Genomic DNA, 22987 nt, shown 5'->3' with positions numbered 1-22987 from the left:
TTTTGTCCCTAGCTAAAAAATACGATTTTGCCCTTAGTTCAAAACTACGATTTTGCTCCATTTCAAAACACAATTCTGGTTTTACCCCAGCTAAAAATTACGAATTTGCCCCCAGTTTAAATTTTTGAGTTTGCCCTCTTTTAAAACTTATGATTTTGCCCCGAGTTAAAATCTGTATTCTTGCCATCGTTTTAGTTTTTTCTTTTCAAAACTATAGTAGTTTTTATTTTAATTGGTTGACTCAATTTAACTTTTTTTTCAAGCAAGTGTCGCTCATTGTTTATAACAATTTACTATTTTGCCCCCAACTCAGGCTTGCCATCTTTTTTTTAGCAAAACTATGACAGTCTTTTGTTTTAATTGGTTGAATCGATGTAATTTTTTTGAGATCGTCTTATGAGTAATATGCACAGGTAACTAAAATACATATGTACATGTTATTAAACTAAGAAATATTCGGCCTAGCGTCCCGCAACACAGGCGAGACATCCAACTAGTTATCTTACAAAAAAGAGTAACAGTGAGAAATAAAAAAAACTTTGAACACGTCTAAACTCTAAAAGCTGTACGCGTTGTACATTATGCTGCAGCACTAGTACAGTACGCAGCTCACCAACTATAAATGGTGAATTCCTTTTGACTCTCTCCATTCACAATTTCCATTCATCAATGGCGGAGCTGCAACGCTAATCTCCAGATATTATCATCACACATTTTCCAATCATCACACCCTATTCATCAATCAGATTCTGCACGATTTACTTCCTTTCCCCCTATCATCAATCAATTGCCTTACGTTTCTTTCTAATTCAGTTAGGTTTTTTCATTTAAGGTTCCGATTTAGGGTTTATATGAAATTTTGGTGATGAAAGTGAAGATTATTGCGATAAGTGTTGAGGAGATAGGGTTTATTGATGGAATTAACATCTAATTCGAAGGTGTCGAGTGTCGGTAATGGTGGTGTCGGTTGTATTGAACATACTGTTACAAAGTTTGATACGCTAGCTGGTGTCGCAATCAAATATGGCGTTGAGGTAGTTTGTTTTTTATATATTTTTAATTGTTCATAGGGAATCTTGTTGTTTGCCTTTATTTGATTGTTTGATTGATGAATTTCTGGAGGTTATCTCACTAGAATGTAAAATATTGTAAATATAATGCATTATTCTTTATCCTTAAGCAAATAATAAATCTGAATATTTTGTGGGAAAAAGTTAAGATTAAGAAATTTTGTTCATAGTTTAAGTGGGTACCGGATTAATGAATTTAGGAATAGTTTTATTGTATGTGTAGTTGATGGATTATAGTTAGGTCTGGATGTGTTATGATGTCTTCTTAAGGTGTGTTGTTAATGGTTTATATCGATTTTACTGTAAATTCATTGTTTGTTTTGTATTTAGACTATGATGATGATGATGATGATGGTTTGTTTTGTATGTAATGTTAATTTTTGTCTTAGGTTGCTGACATTAAGAAGATGAATGGCCTAACAACCGATTTACAAATGTTTGCGCTCAAGTCGCTTAAGATACCATTACCAGGCAGGCATCCGCCATCTTCCGTAATCTCAAATGGATATCATACTCAAGGGTATTGTATTTTTCTTTTTTCTCTTAATGAGGTGTTTTGTTTCATCATTTTATCCCAAAATTAGGGTTTACTATGAGTTGTGGAACTCAGTGAGATTGTTTAACTTTAATGTTTTTGTACTATTGCTACTTGTTGCTATGTCTCAACTCCAGAGAAAATGCAACAAAATCTGCTGACCTTTTGTTTTTTTATCAAGACTTTTTATACTTACTTGACCATTGACAACCACTCAAAGTTGTGGATGAAATTGATTTTTCAATTGATTATCCAGGCTGTCTCTTTATTATTCATAATGATATCGAACTCAATTATACGTTTTTTGTCATTACAAAATTTTCTTCATTTGCCATGGAAGTAACAATCCTTCTAGAGTCAGCAATCGTCAAATTAGTGTATATTAGGGCCTTAATGATGCATATCCGAGCTTATGTTCATTACTTATTCATATATAATTTGCTTAATAGAATTTGGTTATATTCTTGCAGACAAACTAGCGCGGAGGTGACCTCCAGCCGTAGATATTCAGATTCATTTAGTCCAATTAGATCATTGAGATTATCATCTTCACCCCAAAGGAACATCTCATCATCAATCAGTTCTTTAAGAGAATATTACGGTCTTCCACCAATCAATCAGAAAGGTGTCACTAAAAGTTTTGAAATGACTCAAACCAACACACCCCTCGGTCTTCACAGGAAGTCAAAAAGTGAAAATAACGGCTTTTCCAAGATTTGTAAAACGGGTAACGTTCCTGTTCCAAACGATAAGGGAGCTGGTTCCGATAAAAGCATTGAAAAGCTAGTAAGAAGGCGTAAATCAGAGGTTGACCTTAACAACCGCTCCCCAGAAGACTTAGCAGTATTGCAGTCGAAAATAGCTAATCATACAACTACTGAACCCGAATCAGGTGCCCCCAACATGGTTCCGTTAGGATCCAGAGAGTCATCAATGGGTCAAGTTTTCAGTGGGGTGAGGAAGTCTTCAAGTGCACCGACTTTTCTACAGTCAGAGATTAATAATAATAACTGTTATAACAATAGCCCGGCTTCATCTTCAATTTGGCCAATGTCTATACTGAATTTCACCGCTGATCTTCAAGCCATGTCCATAGCGGCCATAACAAGTCCACTTTTTGATGGATTGTCAAAGCCACCGAGTGGGAGGAAGAGCAAGGCGGCTCGTGATTAGTAAACGATTTACTTTTTTCGTGTCTATTTAAACGATAAAGAGTCAAATTGGTGTCATTGTGAGAAAATAGAAACAATTGGTGCCATTTTGAGAAAACAGAAAGAATTGGTACAGTTATTGTCCAGGGATACACACTTTAGATAGCAGTTGGAAGAGAATGTTGAGTATGCTGTGCTGAATGAAAAATTGTGTAATTTTCCTTTTTATTTGGTATACACCAAGAATTATAAATAAGTGGTTGTGAGTTTCCCACCATACCCTAACCAAACACATTCCTTTTTGGCTACAAAACTTTTTTAATGGAAAAGAAAAAAAAAAAACCCTATTAAAACCTTTAGTATAAAATGGCTACAAAACTTTTTCATTTAATGAAAAAGAAAAAAAAACCCTACTAAAACTTTTAGCATAAAATAATATATAGCATAACAAAAAGTGATTGCTAATAAGATTTCATAAGTCCTAAATCTGATAGTTAAAAGGTAAAAGACGTGTAGATTGTTAAATTTTAACTATATGGATTTCAACTGTGACAGCTTAATGGATTGAAACTTATAAACTTAAACATAATTCATCATATTCATGTTAAAAACCGTGAGAAGGATCACATGGGAGGAAAGTGATGTCGAGGAGAATGACCCTGGGATCAATAAGAAGGAAATCACACCCATTCATACAAAATTAAAAGGTATAATCCAAACACCACATTTGCAACCTATTTATCTAAATGGGTCAAATGTTATAGCAAACAAAAAATTGTTGGTGGGTTAAATAAATTGTAACTAAGAAATACATAGGTTATAATAGTTAAATCCTGCGGAATACAGGTTATGTGGTGTATTATCCTACGAATTTAGGAATTGTTCAAAAAATAAGGTTAAGGATGTAAACGAGTTCTAAAAGTGTGACAAGTAAAATATATTAATTATATATTTTTATTCTAATTTTTTATAGATCATTTACATTCATTTATTAATATTGGAGAACTATGTAAAAGTGTGACAATAAAATATATTAATTATATATTCTCAGGGGCGGACCCATCTTATGGCATGGGTGGGCGGCCGCACCCTTTGAAAAAAAGAATTTAGTGCTATTTTTCGCGAAAAATCCCAACTGCACCCCTTGGAAAATTCCGACCTCAGCCCTTGGAAATTTTCGTCCGCACCCCTTAGAAAAAAATGTTAGGAATTTATATAAAAAAGTTGTGAACACTGATTGAAACTTGACCCAATTATGTAAACAAGTTAGTCCATTAATCTCTTTAATAAAACTTGTATTCTTGTAACCAAACATCAAGCCCAATTGTGTAAGTTAGTATCATTCAAAGCTCAACCCAAATACTAATTCAATTAAACAAGAATCCGTGAGATTCCGGGTGAGATATGGTGGGAGGTAATGGTGGCAAGGGGTCGTTGTCAGTGGTGGTGGATTGAGATTCCAGGTGAGATATGGTGGGAGGTGATGATGTTGCCGTTGCTATCAATTTTGGTAACAATTTGATTTATGGTGGGGGTGGTGGTGGCCGATTATGGTGGGAGGTGATCGTGGCAGGGGGTCGTTGTTAGTGGTGGTGGTGATGTGGTGGTCAGTGGTGGTGGTTCTAGAAAGAAGGTAGAGATTGGTGGTAGAGAATGAAGAGAGAAATTTGAGGGGTGTGAGTGAGATGAAACAGAGATTATTTAGAATTTTTATATATACTTAAGGAATTAATTAAGAGAATAAAAAATTAGGATTGAAAAAGACTGAAATGCTCCTCATGTGAGTGAGAGGCACGTGACCAAATTTTAACAGTAGAAATGAACGTCGTTTAAGACGGGAAGGAAAATGAGAAAAACATAGTAAACTATTAGGCCGTGGGGTATGGGGCTTGGGTTGGGGTAAAACGCCCAAGCCACCACCCCGGGTGGGCTTGGGTTGGGGCGTGGCCCCTTGGGGCTTGGCTTTCAAGCCGGGCGTGGGGCGGTATGGCCATGCTACATGGCTGAATCTCATTGGCTCACCCGCCACGTCAGGCGGGTTTTTTAAATTTTGAAATTTAAAATTCAAACAGTTCCCCCATCCCCCCATCTTCTATAACCGCCACCCGGGTCCCCCTCTATATATTGTAACCCCAACCCACTGGTCCCACCATCCCACGAACCGAAACCCCACCGGATACCCCAGTCTTGAACCCGCTACCCCGCTGGTCCCCCCCATCCCACGAACCCAACACCGCTATGGCATCCTGGACCCGTGAAGAAGAAATGGCACTCGTCACTAGCGTCGTCGACGCTATGAAGGGGCGGCCACCGGGCCAAACAAAATATTGGACGGAAGCATTCGCGGCCTACCGACATAACGTCGGTAACGACCGCCACAACCTCAACGCGTGCCAACATAAATGGCACGAGCTATGGCCCACGCTCGAGCGCTTCAAGGCTTACTACGAAGCCGTTCCCGGTGGCGAGTTAAGCCACGAGGACCGGGTGGCGGTGGCGAACATAGAGTTTCGAGGCAAGGAAAGCAAGGCGTTCGACAAAATCGACCTTTTTGAAATTTTTTTAACGCTCTAGGTTTTTTTTTATTTTGTAATTTTTAGAAATTATGTAATTTTTAGGATTATGTAATTTTTAAAGTTTTAATGCAGTTGTAGGTTTTTTTTATAAATGTTGTGTGATTTTTTATAAATTTTTTGTATTTTTTTTAAGCTTATCTGCCACGCGGTGCACTCAACCCAAGCCCAACCCACGCCCCGCCATACCCCGTGGAGACGTAACCAGGCAGTGGGGGGGGGGGGGTGGGGGGTGGGGGGGGCTCTCTTTACACGTGTCATTAAATGCCCAATCCAAGCTCTAACCCAAGCCTCACCATACCTCGCGGTCTTAGGGGAAATGATCGTTTTTAATGATTGAGAAAAAATAAAAGTTTACTATATCTAAGCATCAACGTCATTCAAAATTCCTGTAATACAAAATAAATAAAAAATATTACGAAACACTTGTTTATCCATCCATCGACTCACAAACACTCCCGCGAAAGTACCTTCCAGATTTCGGATAAGAAAACCAGAAGCCAAAGAACACAAAAAAAACCTTTCACCATAACAAAAATGGTGTCTCCTAAATTACTAATCGATTCTTCAAACCCAACCACACTCCTCAACTCCTTATTCACCCATCGTCAACCCACTTTTCTTCATTCTCGAAACTTCCAACAACCTTCTCGGACCTTAAACACCATCAGAGCCTCTGCACTGAACCGTCGGGACTTCATTGCTGACACCGCCGCTACCGCAGCAGCTCTTTCACTTTCTCCGGTCATTGGATTGAATTCCAGTTCAGTTGCTAGAGCTGATACGCTTTCTGAATGGGAGAGAGTTTATCTTCCGATTGATCCTGGCGTTGTGCTTCTGGATATTGCTTTTGTTCCTGATGATCCTTCTCACGGTAGATTGAAACTGTTTTGATCATGTTGATAATATTTTATTTTATTTGGTATTTAGGGGCTGTTTGTTTACCTATTAACGGACTGGTTTAGCACTTAATGGTTCAGACTGTTTATTTCGTGGGCAGATGTATGAATGGTTAAACATTATCCTGAGTCTAAATGGTTAAGACCTCTAATCTAAATTGGTCCGACATTTGCCTTTAAACGATTAAGCATTATTCTGGCTCTTAATGGTTCTGACCTTTTATTAGAGCATTATTCTGGCTCTTAATGGTTCGGACCTTTTATTAGTTCAACACTTGACCATTCAGAAGTTGCCAGACAGCCTGGTTTGGTTAATATTGTTGTGACCAAAGGGGGAGTGCAGTGGTACCTGATGACTTTCTCTAGGGAGATCGTCCGTTGGAGTCTCCTTCTTGACAAAATGTCATGTGTGAGCCAACGGTTTTACCATAGTGGATATTTGGGTGGTGGGTTTCATTTGGAATTAGTGACAGGCCCGGTCATCAGCATTGGGGTGGCCTTTTGCCAATGAATGTATCTGGATGGTCGGGTTTTGTTGAACGTTCAAGGAAAATATTGTTGTAACTTGTAAATGCAATTTATAATTGACCTAGTCGTATGGAAGCTATTAAATTGCATTCACAAAATATTGACGCGAAACGCTAAACTAATGGAAAAATTACAAGTTTTGTCTTTTATCTTTATACCACTTTTCAGGCGGTGTCCTTTTTAACGAATGTTGACAGGCGGTGTCCTTTACTAGTTATTTTGTTGCAAGTTTAGTCCTTTACACCCAACCCAGTTAAAAACCCTGTTAATTGTTGACAGACGGTGTCCTTTACTAGGTATTTTGTTGCAAGTTTAGTCCTTTACCTAGGTATTTTGTTGCAAGTTCAGTCCTTTACACCCGACAATTAACAGGGTTTTTTAACTGGGTTGGGTGTAAAGGACTAAACTTGCAACAAAATACCTAGTAAAGGACACCGCCTGTCAACATTCGTTAAAAAGGACACCGCCTGAAAAGTGGTATAAAGATAAATGACAAAACTTGTAATTTTTCCTAAACTAATACCAAATATAATAGGGAAAATTTCCCAAACAGTAGTCTTTGACTCAAAATATATTTCCAAAATAGACATGCATTTTTAGCTTTTTCCAAAGTGATCATCCTAATTTCCACCAATCAAAGATGTCACATTAGCTCCGCCGGCTGAGACTACTAGGATTTAGGGCTGTTTGGCAACTTCTGGTTAAGTGTTGAACCAGTAAGAGGTCTGAACCATTAAGAGTCAGTATAACGCTTAACCGTTCAGAAGCAAATGTCTGACCAATTCAGATAAGAAATCTTAACCATTCAGACTCAATATAATGCTTAACCATTCGAGGCAAATGTCTGAACCATTAAGAGCTAAACAAACATCCCCAGCCTACACTTTTTTTGAGGCCCCGGAATGGCTAAGATAGCTAAGCAAACACTTTTTTTTTGAGACGGCTGAATGTGTAAAACGGCTAAGCCGACAACTGAATGGTTGAGACGGGTAAACCTACACTTTTTGCGAGACAACTGAGACAGCTAAGCCCCCGCTTTTTGCCTACTTTTTAAAAGACTAAATATGATGTCTAGATTGGAAAAATTTTGGTCAACAATGACTATTTTTGTAATGATTCCAATAAAATATACATCTAATAGTTAGAAACAAAGGTTTATTGATCAAACTATTTAAGAAATATATATGTAAATGCTTGTGGTAGGTTTTCTGTTGGGGACAAGACAAACTCTGTTAGAGACGAAAGATGGGGGGAGCACGTGGGTTTCGCGTTCGATATCTTCAGCTGAAGATGAAGATTTTAATTACAGATTTAATGCCATAAGTTTTAAGGGAAAAGAAGGTTGGATTGTTGGAAAACCAGCAATTCTGTTGCATACTTCAGATGCTGGAGATAGTTGGGAGCGTATACCGTTAAGTGCTGAACTTCCAGGGGACATGGTAAGCACTTAATTCATCCACCTGTTGTAGTATATAACATTTATCTCTTGTTAAGTATTTCTTGTTTTATCTGTTTGACCCGTTAGTGTTTGACCCGTTAGGATGGCAGTATTGTATTTCTAAGTTTAAATTTCTATGTATATATTTGCAGGTGTATATAAAGGCAACCGGAGAAAAGAGTGCAGAGATGGTAACTGATGAAGGTGCAATATACGTTACAGCGAACAGAGGCTACAACTGGAAGGCAGCAGTACAAGAAACTGTTTCAGCTACACTTAACAGGTGGTGTGAAATTTATAACCATTGAATAAAGTCAACAGCTGTATTCTTGGTCAAACTAACAGTTATGATGCTCTATTTCAATTGCAGAACAGTTTCTAGTGGTATTAGTGGTGCTAGTTACTATACAGGCACCTTCAATACCGTGAACCGGTCCCCTGAAGGAAATTATGTTGCTGTTTCCAGTCGAGGTAATTTCTACCTGACTTGGGAACCAGGACAGGTTAGCGCTTTATTGATGCTGTGTAAAATGACCATTTTGCCCTTGGAATGTTTACGTGTGAAATGACTAATTAGTTTATGTAAATATGTACAATTGTAGCCATACTGGCAACCCCATAACCGTGCCGTTGCAAGGAGAATCCAAAACATGGGTTGGAGAGCAGATGGTGGCCTTTGGCTGCTTGTACGTGGTGGCGGTCTTTATCTCAGCAAAGGCACAGGGGTATGTAAAGTTCAATACTGCCCTTGTTATCATTTCTTTTAGAGTAAAATGCCATTTTTTAATCCCTGAGATTTGGCTAGTTTTCCGACTTTCGTCCAAAGGTTTGTTTTTCTGCATCTGGATCCAAAAGGTTTGAAATCTTGCCATTTTCATCCGGCTCGTTAACTCCATCCATTTTGCTCCACTAAGTCAGGGATATTTTCGTCTTTTTGATAACTTAAAGGGCAATTTAGTCTTTTTCAAGGGTATTCGGTCTTTTTACATAAAGTGAAAAAGACCAAATTACCCTTTAAGTTAACAAAAAAGATGGAAATACCCCTGATTTAATGAAGAAAAATGGATGGAGTTAACGAGCCAGATGAAAATGGCAAGATTTCAAACCTTTTGGATCCAGCTGCGGAAAAACAAACCTTTGGACGAAAGTCGCAAAACTGGCCAAACCTCAGGGACGAAAATGGCATTTTACTTTTTTTTAATAAACTGCACAACTCTTCTTTTTATTGTTCTGTTAACAATCTGAACCTTCATCCTGTAGATAACCGAGGAGTTTGAAGAAATTCCAGTACAGAGTCGTGGTTTTGGTATTCTCGATGTCGGTTACAGATCAAAGGTAACATCCATTTGGATAAGTTTTTGTTTGATTTGCTCACGTGGCAGTTGACAGATGGTTTGAGCTAACTGTAAATATACAGGAGGAAGCTTGGGCAGCTGGAGGCAGCGGGGTCCTTTTGAAAACTACCAACAGTGGAAAGTCATGGAGTCGTGACAAAGCGGCTGATAATATTGCTGCCAATCTTTACTCAGTAAAGTGAGTTTATAGGCAACTTTTTGATCTTACACATGATTCTTGATTTTTTTTTTTAAACTTGAAAAAGATTTATGTCTGATCATCATCCTACCTATCTTTTGTAGGTTTATAAACGATAAACAAGGATTCGTGCTAGGAAACGATGGAGTCTTGCTAAAGTATCTTGGATGATTTCCTGGTATGAGTTTGATTTCGCTTGCCTTTTGTTTTTTGTTACACTAAATGTTGGAGTTAAGGAGATGAATACATGAGGCAAAATGGGCGGGTCAGGTTGACCCGCAAAGACTTTTTGTCATCTGTGTTTTGTCATGATTATATAAACTAGTTCTTTAGAATGACACCATTTAAAAGGTTTTATGCATTTTAAGTACACTTTGGCTGATTTAAACCCGCTTGACCGCTTTTCATTTGATCTAGCTTTTAGAATTTACCCATGTGACCCGTTTGAGATATAATATAACCCATATTGGTCCAGTTACTCATAACTGGGTCAAAATGTGTCAAATGACATTAGGACGACTATGTTTACTATTAACCTAACTATTTAACCTTGATGCAGGTTTTGTGAAACTTGTAATTTTGTAAACGCGATAAAAGTGCCATACATATCTGGGTACCACGGAGAAAGTAAGTTCATTAATATTGAATTTATGATGTATTTAGTGAGCAACCCAACTAAGTGTGATTGTTTGTGAAATCCTTGTAAATGAATTCATAAGCAACACGATTCTTCTATTATCGTCTTTAATTCTTCTTTTGGTGTGTTGGGTGGTTAAAGTTCGATTTCCTGTTAAACTACATGTCAAAGACATTCAAACAAATAGGGAATAAAAAAATCAACAAATTAGAACAACTTTATCCCAGGTTTCAATGTTTGATTTGATTTCATCTGTAACATATATGTGTTTTCCACGTTCTTCTTATAGTCTTTCTGTGTAGACTTCCATTTTTGCTTACTAAACAAAATACTGGAGATTTAATCTTGGCCATTCTCATATGCTTCATGTGATGGATTAAAGAAGAAGGGTTTATAGTTTTTCAAAACCATGGTACCAAATAATTCTGGTCACAAAGTTTACACAACATTTGCATTTCACATGAAAAGGTTGAGAATGTTACATGCATGGTCACAGGATGAATTATTACATGTATATCGACGTGTTTGAAGGGTTGGAAACTAAGATTGGTAGTATACGATTGTGATCATCAAACAAATCATAAAACTATCGGAAATACAGTTCGAGTATGTCTGGATGTTATAGTCGTGCAATTGTCCATATGGTTATAGGCATGGTTGTAAAACAAGGTTTCCAAGGCCGAGTACTCCCCAAGTATTCGCTATAAGGTAGGCTGCCGAGGCGACTTTCTTCGACTCCGCCTAATTACTCGGAGTCGGTCAAACACGGTCAACATCGGCCAGAAATGGATCTAGTAGGTCAACTCGGGCCTAGTTTGACTTAAATAATAATAAAACATAATTTCTATGCCTATCATATTAAAGAATGAATATCATTTTCATATATTTTTTATAAATATTAGTAAATTTATGTTATTTGACATATATTTAATCTTCAAAAAGTAATTTCTTTATAATTTAACATGTCCGAGTACTCCCCAAGTACTCTCCTCCTAGACCGAGTACTCTCAACTCCCCGGTCTACCGACTGGGGAGCGCCTAGCGACTTTTGCAACCATGGTTATAGGTATGTAAATGTGCACAAGATGCCCACCAATGGTATGACTTTCGGGAAGTCAACAAAGAGTAGAACAAGACTCACAAGTAGGAGCTTTAAACAAGTGAGATGAGTTCATACTACTTTATTGATCTTAATACATTATTGATCGTTCATTCCTAAAGGATATTATATGATATAAGTATGGCACAATGTGGTTGTTGGAAATATATATGTCCCTTGAATTCAACATGCTTATACTTGAATGCCACTAAAATGCTTGGATAAAAGCTTCAATATGTGTACATGAACTTGTTGAATCAAAATATACACTTGAAGATGAATTAGTATGATTTAAAACCCGAAAATGAAGTTGAATTGTACTTCAAATAATGCTGGGAGGATTTGAGTTGCCGTTGACGTTGACCAATGTTGGTGGCATTTAGAGTCATCTATTCAAAGCTATAGGCTAAGGCCATCCAAACGCTAGAAGTATGGATGAGATCGGTATTGTACCAGTACCGAAAGTACCGATCCTGAAAGTCGTCAAAAATGGGTACGAGTACCGGTACCAAAAGTGCTCGGTAGGGTACCGTATTCGAAGGTAAAAAAGTCCGTAAATTACTGTACCGTATCATACCATACCAAACCGAAAGTACCGATCCCGAAAAACGCCAAATATGGATACTGAATTGATACATAAATTCATTCGTTACAGTACAAGTATTTTTCGGTAGTTGTACCAAATTGCTCATCACTAGCTAGAAGGGTTGGACTCGTCTTAAACAAGATTTTTAAGTACACAACAGTGTTGAATGGTATGTACCATCACTATCATAGCTTTTACTAATACAATTAATATGAACACTTTTTTAAGCAAGACAATTCATTTGGAACAATAAAGGGTTCGTATCATGGGACTGAAGTTAAACTAGCATCTCATATTTACCCCTTTTTATAGTGTGGGATAGTTAACACATAGTTAAATATAGTCTTGTCATGTTTAACCCCATTCATGACTTGAATTTATGTAACACTTAATACTTTTGTTTATAGTGTGGGGTAGTTAATACATAGTTAAATATAGTCTTGTCATGTTTAACCCCATTCATGACTTGAATTTATGTAACACTTAATACTTTTGTAAATATAAAATCTAGAACTATTTTTATTTTATATGATATAGCTTCTAAAAACACAGATGGTTATACTTTTATCATGCAATAAAGTAACGTATAAATTAGTATAGTTTCCATCAAATAATCGCCTATAAACAACTAAATGTATAAATGCAACATATGCATCTTCATAATTGTTTAGTTCAGATAATACAATTGATGTCTAGAGTTTGAAGAAAAAAAATTAAACTATAAAACTTCTATAAAAATTAGGGATGTGCAACGGTTCAAAACCGGCACGAGTGAGGATCAAACTCAGCGGCGGAGCTTGACCAAAAGTTTCGAGGGGGCGTAAAGTGATAGGACTCAAATTTTTTTTCCTATCATTATGTTTCGGGTCGGGTCAGGTCGGCTATTCGATTCAAGTCGGGCCAAATAATAATAATTCCAAGTAAAACTAACAAAAAGTACTAATAATACATTAATTAATTCATCATCAGCGTATCAAATCCTCTTTATCTATTAAGTATTTTAGATCTATCATTTATATAATTATGATTCTTATTCATGAATAAAGATAAACATTAATACATTCCTAATAACAATAAAAGAATAGAGAATTGTTACCCAATGCAATTAGGAATAACAATAAAAAATATAAAGAATTGTAACCCTTGGTGGAAAGTGAAAGTTGTGAATTGGAAAAACTTGAATTGGAAAACATGAAAAGTAAAAAGATAAGGATTGCACACTCACCAAAGATTGCCCCAAAAGTCTTCGGCGCAAAGAAGAATTGCAGAACATATGTCAGCTGGATCAAGAATTCAAGATTTTATATTTGATAGTTAATAATTTGGGTATTAAGTTTATTGTATGGTGGGTAATCTAGGGTTAAACAAATAAAAATAAGAGTTAAAATATATTTACCAAACTACCCATTATTTAGGAAAAATAATCGGTTGGGCGATCCTATATAATTTTAAAATTTTCAGACGAAAAATCGGACCATATACACTTCTAACCGAAACATTGGGGTGGGCGGGTGCACCCCCGAGCACCCATGATCCTTCGCCCCTGATCAAACTGGAACCGTTTAATGCTAGATATAAGAACCAGAAAGAACCAGGCCTGTAAACGACCTGAACATTCATGAACTGTTCGTGTGTTCGGTGGGAAGTTCGTTTATGTAATTAACGAACAAACATGAACACAATTTTTTGTTCATTTAATTAAACGAACGAACATGAACACCCATTTTGTTCATTCATTTATGTTTTTGAACGTCTGTTTATGTTCGTTCATTTATGTTCGTTTATTTACATTTGCTTTTGTTCATTCGTTTATGTTTGTTCGTTTCAATTAAATACATAAGTAGTTATATTTATATAAATATTAAATATAAAAGGAACTTTCTAACTACTTATATAAATACAACTAATTGGTAATTGGGTTTTCTAGTAATAAAAATGAGTTTTCAATTTTATTTATCGTAATTAATCACTAATTTATATAAAAAAATATTTTATGTTCGTTTATGGTTAGTCAGATATGTTCATTTGTGTTGTTTATTTTTGTTAAATTATGTTCATTTAAGTTTGTTTGTTTATGTTCGTTTACGTTCGTGAACTGTTCGTTTAGGTTTTAAACGATCGAACATAAAAGAACACGAACATGCCCCTTTTCTTAATAAACGAACATGAACAAAAAAAAAGTGTTCGATTATATGTTCGTGTTCGGTTAAAGTTAAATGAACGAACACGAACATATCTCTGTTTGTGTTCATTAGGTTCATTTACAGGCCTAGACGTAAGCCAATATCCCATTTCTGCAAGATGACATGTATCACCATATTCTGAAAAGAAAATTTATAAAACTAATTATTGTTTAAAAAAGTGTTGTGTGCTAACCGGTGGTTGGTGGTTACTGATTGATTATCCATTGATATTCATGTTGAGGTTTAGTGGCGGGATCAGAGGGGATAACAATGTACTTCTCCCGCCCCCCTCAAATTCCGCTCATGTTTAGGTGCTCGGTGTTTAAGAAACCATCAGTAAAGTAAAATAAAGTAGTTTACTTACATAAGTAAAGCCAATGAGCTAGTGTTGGAGTGGTAAGGGAGAGACCTTGTGTTCCAAGTAACCCAAGTTCAATTCCTGCCCCTAGCATTTAATTTCGCCAGTAGCCCATTTGGAGGATTCGTTGGCCGTTCAAAAAAGAAAAACTTACATAAGTAGGCGTTTTCTGTTGGTGGTTAACATTTTCCTATGAAAACAATATACACATTTGCAGGTGCTTACCATTGATGGAGGAATGGTTATGTGAGAGCATTGAAAGCTTATTGAATTCCGCAATCAGTGGAAGAGAAGCTTACGACGGTGTAGATTTTGCCTTGGGATAACTACAAAATAATTAGTTACCAATTAAGCATTTGTATTTTTAATCGTATTTAGGTGGGTAGCCATCGCCTTTATGCCATGTTGGTCGACATTTTGATTTATGGTTGTATTCGTTACATGTCTGTTTCTGTTGTGTTTCTTGTCTTCGTTCCATCATTAACCGCTGCTGGTACTGTTATAGGTCCTTGAACCGGCACTACTGGTTCACTTGTTGTCAAACTTGTTGAACCAGATTAAACAAACGGGTAGTTATTAAATACTTTACATAAAATTTTGAAACTAAAATTTAGAAACTATATTGTTATGTTATTCCTTTTAATTAAAAATAATAGTGTTCAGTTGGTAATAAGAAATCAGACTTTTGTTTACTAAAAGTTCAGAAGCTGCATTAGTTATAATTCGCTATATAACAACCGAAATAGATTAACCCAAAAAATTAGTCGTGCTCAAGAACGCCAGTACTGATGTTGACATGTGTTTTGCGTTGATAAAAAAATACTGATCTTTTATTCGACTTGGGGCGATTCAGGGGTATCAGTCGAGTTCCTTGCTGTATAGAACAAATAAAAATAAATGGAACTTTCACAAATTTTCAATACACTTAATATTTTACAAAACAACAAATAAGCTCCCTATTACAATCGCCATTAATTTTCCGGTCTGCTCTATAGGAGAGTTGAAATTGGATGAAAAAAGGAATTTAATAGAAAATCAAGAAGTCAAACTGATGACACTTCAATACCAAAAGTCAACACCTCTCTCTCTATTTATGGAGAAACCTTCCATTGCTTCTGTATCTCCAATCTTCATGGCTTCTTTCTCCACTTCCAAATACCCCTCTATTTCATGCAAGTACGACGTAGTTCGGAAAGTTCCATATTGCAGCAAGAATGTGTCTTCAATTCAGCTTCAACATCGTTTTAGTTATTCGCCTAGAGTTTCATTTTCTTCATTTGGTATGGCAGTCTTCTTATTTTCTTTTTATTGGTCGGGAACTAGTTTAATTTAATCTACATTTTGATATAAATTTTATCGCAAAAGCTATAACTGTTCAAGCAATAAGTTTATGACAACATTTATATCCAAAGGTACATAAAATTTCAGAATGATATATAACATTATATATTAAGAGTTATAACAAAATGAAAAAGAAGTTAAAAGTTTGGAATTAAAAGGGTTACATCTAGTAATTCCAAGAGTGTATCAACTATCAACTATCAAATCTGAAAAAGAATTTTCTATCCCTTCAGATTTGGAGTAATTACAATTTAGCACCCACATTTAAAAATTAGTTTACTTTGGGACTAAAAACTTAAAATGGTTTGGTTGTAATAGTTGTGGCCACTTACCAACAAAAAGTTTATATTCATCCGGTGAAGAAACACCAAACGAGGTTGGGAAGGCTCCTGAATTAGTCTAGTAAGAGTATGGTCCCGCGCGCGACTTGAATAGTCGGCGCAGGATTTGGGACCATACCCCTTTCTCCGGAAAGGTACTGCTACAAAAAAGTTTTTTAACACAAAATAAGTTGAAAGTTTTTGAAATTTGCATTGTTAGCCCCTGTAAAACAAACCTTTCGCTCCAAGTAGTCTTAAAATTAACAAGAAACAAGAATTTTTAATGTCCACTATATATAGGTCTAACAAGTTTCTAGAAGTGCCAAACATAGCACAATCTTGACTTTAAAACTTGAAATAACTCTCTGCAGTTTCAATTAAATATAGTCAGTATTCTTATCTGCAGAGCATACATAATGTTCATGACTTGCTTTAGTTAACACCTTTCATGAAAAAGATGGTAGTTTTTGTATTTCTAACATGTCCCCGATAGCTTTCTGAATCTTATATGACTCACTTTCAGATTAAAGTATTTCGTGTGAAATCAAGACCAAATGAATTTCTTTATATAGGGGTCGAACTATCACAATGCTTTTCTTGAAACGTAGCAACTCTTTGTGAAAGGGTATACCGAATTTCATCAGCTTAGAATTAGTATTGAGCATTGTTACGACTGCTCAATAAGTTTCTATTATATAAAAATATTTCATCAGCTTTTTTTGCGCTTTGCGCCTAAGCCCAAGTTTTGAGCCCGATCCGGACATACGTCATCAGATATGTATATACAAACTAACTCAATATATTGTAATGGTTATTGCAGGTATACAAGCTCAGGTGGCTACTACTGAACAAGTAAACATTGATGCAACAAAAACAGTGGAAGCTCCTGTCGTTATTGTGACCGGAGCTTCTAGAGGCATTGGTAAAGCAATTGCTCTAGCTTTAGGCAAAGCTGGTTGTAAGGTCAGATTGCATTCAAGACCAAAGATTTTTGTTCCAAAAGTTGAACATTAAGTTGCTTTAATGGACACATTATGGAATCAACACATGTTCTTGGGGTGGGTCGGAAAATAGTGTACCTAGTGTTCTAATGGTATGATTGATCTTGCAGGTTCTGGTTAATTATGTGAAGTCATCTAAGGAAGCAGAAGTAGTTTGTAGACAGGTAAGGTAGGGTCTGAGGAGGGTAAGATGTAGACAAGTAGGGGTGCAAACGAGCCGAGCCCGAGCTCGACCAGGCTCGAGCTCGAGCTCGTTTGACATATGAAAGCTCGAGCAGGCTCGGGCTCGACTCGTTTAGTATTTATTAATTAATTTATATTAATTATAATTATTATTATACATATAATTTAGTTATTTTTTATATTTATATAAATGGTAATTATTATTATAAAAATATATGTTTAATATATTAATAAAAAATATATATAAACAGAAAGCTCGATTAGGCTCGCGAGCCGGCTCGAGCTCGATAAGCGAAGCTCGGACTCGGGCTCGTTTACTAAATGAGCTTGTTTTTAGGCTCGGGCTCGAGCTCGTTTAAGCTCGGCTCGTTCGAGCTTTTTTCGAGTCGAGCTCGAGTAGCTCGCGAGTAGCTCGGCTCGTTTGCACCCCTATTAAGACAACCTTACCTCTACGGCTCTACCCTGTAGAAATAGAGAGGCTGCTTCCAGTGATAGTAGTTTTGCATCAAGCCTTGGACATAAGGCACATAACACTCAGCAAAGGCCGATTAGTGCATGTACCCCCTTGTCCTTCGGCTATCAATGCCACCACATGATGCATGATTAACCGTCCCCCGTATTTTAACGTTATTTTCACGAAATTAGTAAAATAACGCTAAAATTAGTGCACTTTCACTTTTGCCCCCGAGGGCCCACACATATACACATTATATGCGCATACCGCAAGCGGGGCGTCCGCATGTTTATACTTGATACTATAAAATCACTTGTGAAACTATGAAAGTGGTGAATATGAACTTTGATCCAGATTGAGGGAATGGGTGGTCAAGCACTTGCATTCAGGGGAGATGTTTCAAAAGAACCAGAAGTTGCATCTATGATCGAAACTGTGAGTGGTGGTGATTCTATCTTATTTCCGTTATTTGTTCAGTCAACTATTTGGAAATTTGTTAAGTTTATAATCATTGCAGGCAGTTAATGCTTGGGGGACTGTTGATGTATTGATCAACAATGCAGGTTGCCTTTTTCTTTAAATACGCCCTCCTTTCGCAGTTGCTTGTTTTTAACTAAAAGTTAGTATGATACAGGGATTGTAAGGGATACTTTGTTGATGAAGATGAAGACATCTCAATGGAAGGAGGTTATCGATTTGAATCTCACTGGCGTATTCCTATGTACACAGGTTTCGTCCTTGAAAATTCTCATACATTTGCAGCCTTTTTTTTTTTTTTTTTTTTGAGTTATCTATCTTTTCAGGAAGCTGCCAAGATTATGATGGAGAAGAAAAAGGTTATCCCAAACAACTTTATATGTATATTTTTGTATTCTTTTTAACGTGTGTTCTCTTTTTGTGAATATACATGGGAGCTGATTGTAGATTCGTTTATTTTATCATGTTAAATTCTGTTAGGGAAGAATAATCAATATAACATCTGTTGTCGGTCTGGTTGGCAATGTCGGGCAAGCCAACTATAGTGCTGCAAAGGCCGGAGTAATTGGATTTACTAAATCCGCAGCAAAAGAATACTCGACCAGAGGCATAAATGTTAGTTTCTGTAGCATAGAGTTTGATCGTGGGGCATCGAAAACGATAATGACTTTAATTTACACTGTTGTAGGTGAATGCTATTGCCCCCGGATTCATCGTATCTGAATTGACTGTGAACCTCAGGGAAGACATCAAGCAAGCTTACATGGAAAAAATCCCCTTGGGTGAGATTTTTCTATCTCCCTTTCTCAACTATCGGTTGAAATATGATCTGCGGGTTAAAAAGTGGTTCTCTAGAACGAACGGAGAATCTAAGGTGTTGTTTCTATTTTCTGAAAAGCTCTGCGCAGGCTCTTCTGTCTGGGCTGCGCAGACCACGCATTGCCATGCGCAGACTGTTTGTTTTTTCGAAGACGTTTCATTAAAAAAAACGTCTGCACGAGCTCTTCTTGGTGCAGACTTGGCCCAACCACTTCTAAGATCTTCTAAGGTCTGCAGAGGGTTAAACACCACCACCCACCACCACCATCGTCCACCACCCCCACCATCGTCCACCACCCACCGCCACTGTCAACCACCATCACCGTCCACCACCACCGTCCAGCATCAGCACCACCACCCACGACCACCGTCCGTACACCACCACCAGTTTATTTTAGATTTCTACATACGTTAAAAAACAAACAGCCTTCTTCTTGTAGACTGCAGAGGTTTGGTCCACCTCTTCTTCTACAGATGTCTGCAGATGTGGCCCGCAGACTGTAGACATTTTACCTCTTAAAAAGCAAACAGCACCTAAGTTGAAGATATTGTACATGGTAACTTTTATAAAATATGCAGTAAAGTGAAATGGTTTCTTTCTTAAATTGATCCACAGGAAGGTATGGGCAGCCGGAAGAAGTTGCCGGGCTTGTTGAATTTTTGGCTCTCAATCCGGCGGCTGGTTACATGACTGGACAGGTTTTTACGAAACCTGAATCTTGTTGCATTGTATGTTACTTTGTGTTTTTGTTGTGTGTAAGAAAATAACAAATATAACAACAGTCCCATGTTAACAAAAAGGTTTTTTTTAAGTATCCCACATTGTAGGAAGGAATGACATGATATCATGACATTCAAACAGAACATACCTGGGGTTCAGACTACAAGAAAGCGACGTTAGATACAACTTTTGATAGATAATTTTGTTGATCAGAGGGTCAACGAACCCCCGGACCCTCATCTAGTTGCACCAACGAATCTATGCTTACTTTTAAGCGTTACCATCAAATTCATTATATATTTGAAAAAAAAAATTAATGTGAAAATTTATACAACAATTTTTTTTTTAAAAAAAATGTGACAATTTATACAAGTGAAAGTAAACACAGGATTATATGACTTGTAGGTGCTTACCATTGATGGAGGAATGGTGATGTGACCATTACCGCGTTAAGCCAGAGCTTGTGACAACATAGATGGGCACAATTTATAATATGGTCCCTTGCAATCAAACATATTATAGGAATAATTTGAGTTTGTGAAACATGTTACAATATATAATATCGTCTCTATTTTACCCATTTTAATTAAGACTAAATAAAACATTTAATAAAACCATATCTAGCATGCTCAATGCAAAGCTTAGGGAATGTGGAATATTGTTGTGTTGATCACTTGTCTTGAGAGAATATGATGTATTGGGAAAATTATTTATTTTTATTCATTTTTGGGCATTCATCTTGTTAGAATTGGATACCAAAGAACGTATTGAATCAAAACTCGTTTATTGATAATTGGTACGATTAGGTTTACAAATAAATTCATCTATTTATAAGCCTAATAACTTGTTCACCAAGAAAACCTATTTGACTCAAACTAGGACTAAAAGACTATCTCAAAAAACCTCCTAGTTTATAACCCGGTCACTTTTTACCCGAACTTTGTAAGTTGGTCACTTTTAACCCGAACTTACGCAAAATATGCAAGATTAATCTAACACATCTTTCGGCAAGGATGGACCACAAGTAGGGGTGTTTAAAAAACCCGGATCCGAAACTGAATCTGAAATATCCGAAAATTCGTATCCGAAACATCCGAAATTTTGGATATCTGAAAATCCGGATATCCGAAAACCAGATTATCCGAATTTTCGGATTCGGATGTGGATTTCTAAAATTTTTGGATAATCAGATTATCCGATATCCGAAAACTAAAAATTTTGTAAATATATATAGCATATGAGCACTATGTTTTGTTTGAAATGTAGTAAAAATAGTAAATAATCGGATTCGGATGTGGATTTATAAAAGTTCATTGTTTTTAACGTTGAAATTTGGAAAATCGAATATAGGTTTACTTTCAATCTATGCACGAAACGAATTATTTGATTTTTTTATGAATTCGGATATCCGAACCCATATCCAAAAACAGGGGCCTTAAAAAAGTGGGGGTCAAGTTGCTTTCGTTGATTTTTCCATTTAAGTTGGCCCTGGCTAAAACTCTATTTTAGTTATTACACAAACAAAAATATTAATCCCTTAGGGGACTAGGGGTGGTTCACTAGTGATGGAATTCCATCACTCCCACTATCCAATCAAGTAATGCCATGTCATCAATCAAATTTCCATCACTAGTGATAGAAATGTAGGAGGGGTGGAATCACTAGTGATGGAATTCTATCACTCCCTCCCAATTTTTTTAATTTTTTATTTTAAATTAGAAATTAACAATAAAACACTAAAATTAAAAATTTCATTAATTTTAAAACATACTACTTCAATTTCACATACTAGAAACATACAATTTGTAAAAAAAAAAAAAAAAAAAAAACCTACTCCTCGAATTTAACATACTAGGAACATACAATTTAAAAAAAAAAACCTACTCCTCGTCCGAATCCGGGAACTCCAAACCTAGAGAACCTACTAGTTCGATTAAATCGAATCTCAACCGAAAGTGAGTTTCTTCGTTACGCAATTGTAAATTGATATCTTGTGGAACTTGAACTTGTGTAGGAGGATCCGGTACCCAATCCGGGGATATTGCACGTCCGTCGTGTTTGATCAACATATTGTGCAATATGATACACGCATACACTATGCTATGTATTGCTTTCTTGGTCATGGAACGAACCGGTCGGTGTAGTATACCCCATCTACCCTTTAAAACACCAAATGCCCTCTCAACATCTTTTCTTGCCGATTCTTGCAATTTTTTGAACGCCTTTTCTTTAGCCTCGACGGGAAATGAAGGAGCTTTCACAAAAACATACCAAGACGGGTAGATACCATCCACAAGATAAAAGCCTCGTCTGTAATGTCGACCGTTAACATAGAAAGGAGAGGAAGGTGCGGTACCATCCGTTACGCTTTGGAACAACGGCGACGTGTGCAACACATTGATGTCGTTGTTTGAACCTGGGACATCGAAATACGAATGCCAAATCCATAAATCATTCGACGCCACCGCTTCTAGTATGATGGTTGGTCTTTTGATGTCTCCCCTCACATACGCCCCTCGCAACTCTCTTGGACAATTTTTCCACTCGATATGTGTACAATCGATGCTACCGAGCATCCCGAGAAAAATGCCATCTAGCCTCGTGTGCGGCGTAAATACGTGAGATGTCGTGGCTCGTCGGTTTACGTAAAAACTCGTTAGAATACAACTTAATGACCGCATTGCAAAAAATTGCAAACATTCACGTGAAGTTCTTTAAGACATAGCTAGGTATTCATCATATTGATCGGGTGGGTTACCTGTCGCTAGTTGGCGAATGGCGGACATGCATTTTTGTATCGGCGTGAAACTTGGTTTGCCCCTCGCATCGTAACCTTCTTGAAACCATCCCTCGCTTGCCTTGATGTCTCCAACAATCTTTAAAAATAATTCTTTGGTAAACGAAACCGATCTCTAAACGTTTCGGCATTGTATAGCGGGTTTTCCACAAAATAATTGTTCATCAAAACTTCGTTGGCACTTATACGATCACGGCCGACCATCTTCTTCTTTGGGCGGGACGACTCGGCATCAAGCTCGTTATACACCGACACAAAAAAGTTTAGCGTGTCGTTGTCAGAAG

General features: G+C 36.8%; 3 protein-coding genes across 4 annotated transcripts; all 3 read left to right on the top strand.

The window, feature by feature from the left end:
* The first annotated feature begins 647 nt into the window (after positions 1–647).
* LOC110921154 lies at positions 648–3012 on the top strand. Its single transcript, XM_022165431.2, has 3 exons — positions 648–1034; positions 1460–1590; positions 2076–3012. Exons 1-3 carry the CDS (start codon positions 915–917, stop codon positions 2776–2778), a joined length of 954 nt encoding a protein of 317 aa, XP_022021123.1. The 5' UTR covers positions 648–914; the 3' UTR covers positions 2779–3012.
* A 2707-nt stretch (positions 3013–5719) lies between these two features.
* LOC110921128 (photosystem II stability/assembly factor HCF136, chloroplastic) lies at positions 5720–10481 on the top strand. The gene is made up of 9 exons (XM_022165402.2): positions 5720–6203; positions 7960–8195; positions 8347–8477; positions 8565–8697; positions 8797–8919; positions 9455–9529; positions 9612–9727; positions 9832–9905; positions 10287–10481. The coding sequence occupies exons 1-8, from the start codon at positions 5867–5869 to the stop codon at positions 9896–9898; spliced, it is 1218 nt and encodes a 405-aa protein (XP_022021094.1). The 5' UTR covers positions 5720–5866; the 3' UTR covers positions 9899–9905; positions 10287–10481.
* A 5187-nt stretch (positions 10482–15668) lies between these two features.
* Positions 15669–20653, top strand: LOC118489124 (3-oxoacyl-[acyl-carrier-protein] reductase 4-like). 2 transcript variants are annotated; one of them, XM_035986758.1, is made up of 11 exons: positions 15669–15870; positions 17072–17214; positions 17363–17416; positions 18244–18324; positions 18407–18452; positions 18524–18618; positions 18693–18725; positions 18847–18981; positions 19055–19148; positions 19802–19884; positions 20312–20653. In XM_035986758.1, exons 1-11 carry the CDS (start codon positions 15684–15686, stop codon positions 20342–20344), a joined length of 984 nt encoding a protein of 327 aa, XP_035842651.1. In that variant the 5' UTR covers positions 15669–15683; the 3' UTR covers positions 20345–20653. The 2 variants fall into 2 exon arrangements, with proteins under 2 accessions (XP_035842651.1, XP_035842650.1); XM_035986757.1 differs by having other exon boundaries at positions 19802–19914.
* The last annotated feature ends 2334 nt before the right edge of the window (positions 20654–22987 follow it).

The sequence above is a fragment of the Helianthus annuus genome, chromosome 17, assembly GCF_002127325.2.
Source record: "Helianthus annuus cultivar XRQ/B chromosome 17, HanXRQr2.0-SUNRISE, whole genome shotgun sequence".
Classification (NCBI taxonomy): Eukaryota; Viridiplantae; Streptophyta; class Magnoliopsida; order Asterales; family Asteraceae; genus Helianthus; species Helianthus annuus.
Note: the sequence above shows the minus strand (reverse complement) of the source record. Positions and strands in the feature narration are given on the sequence as shown.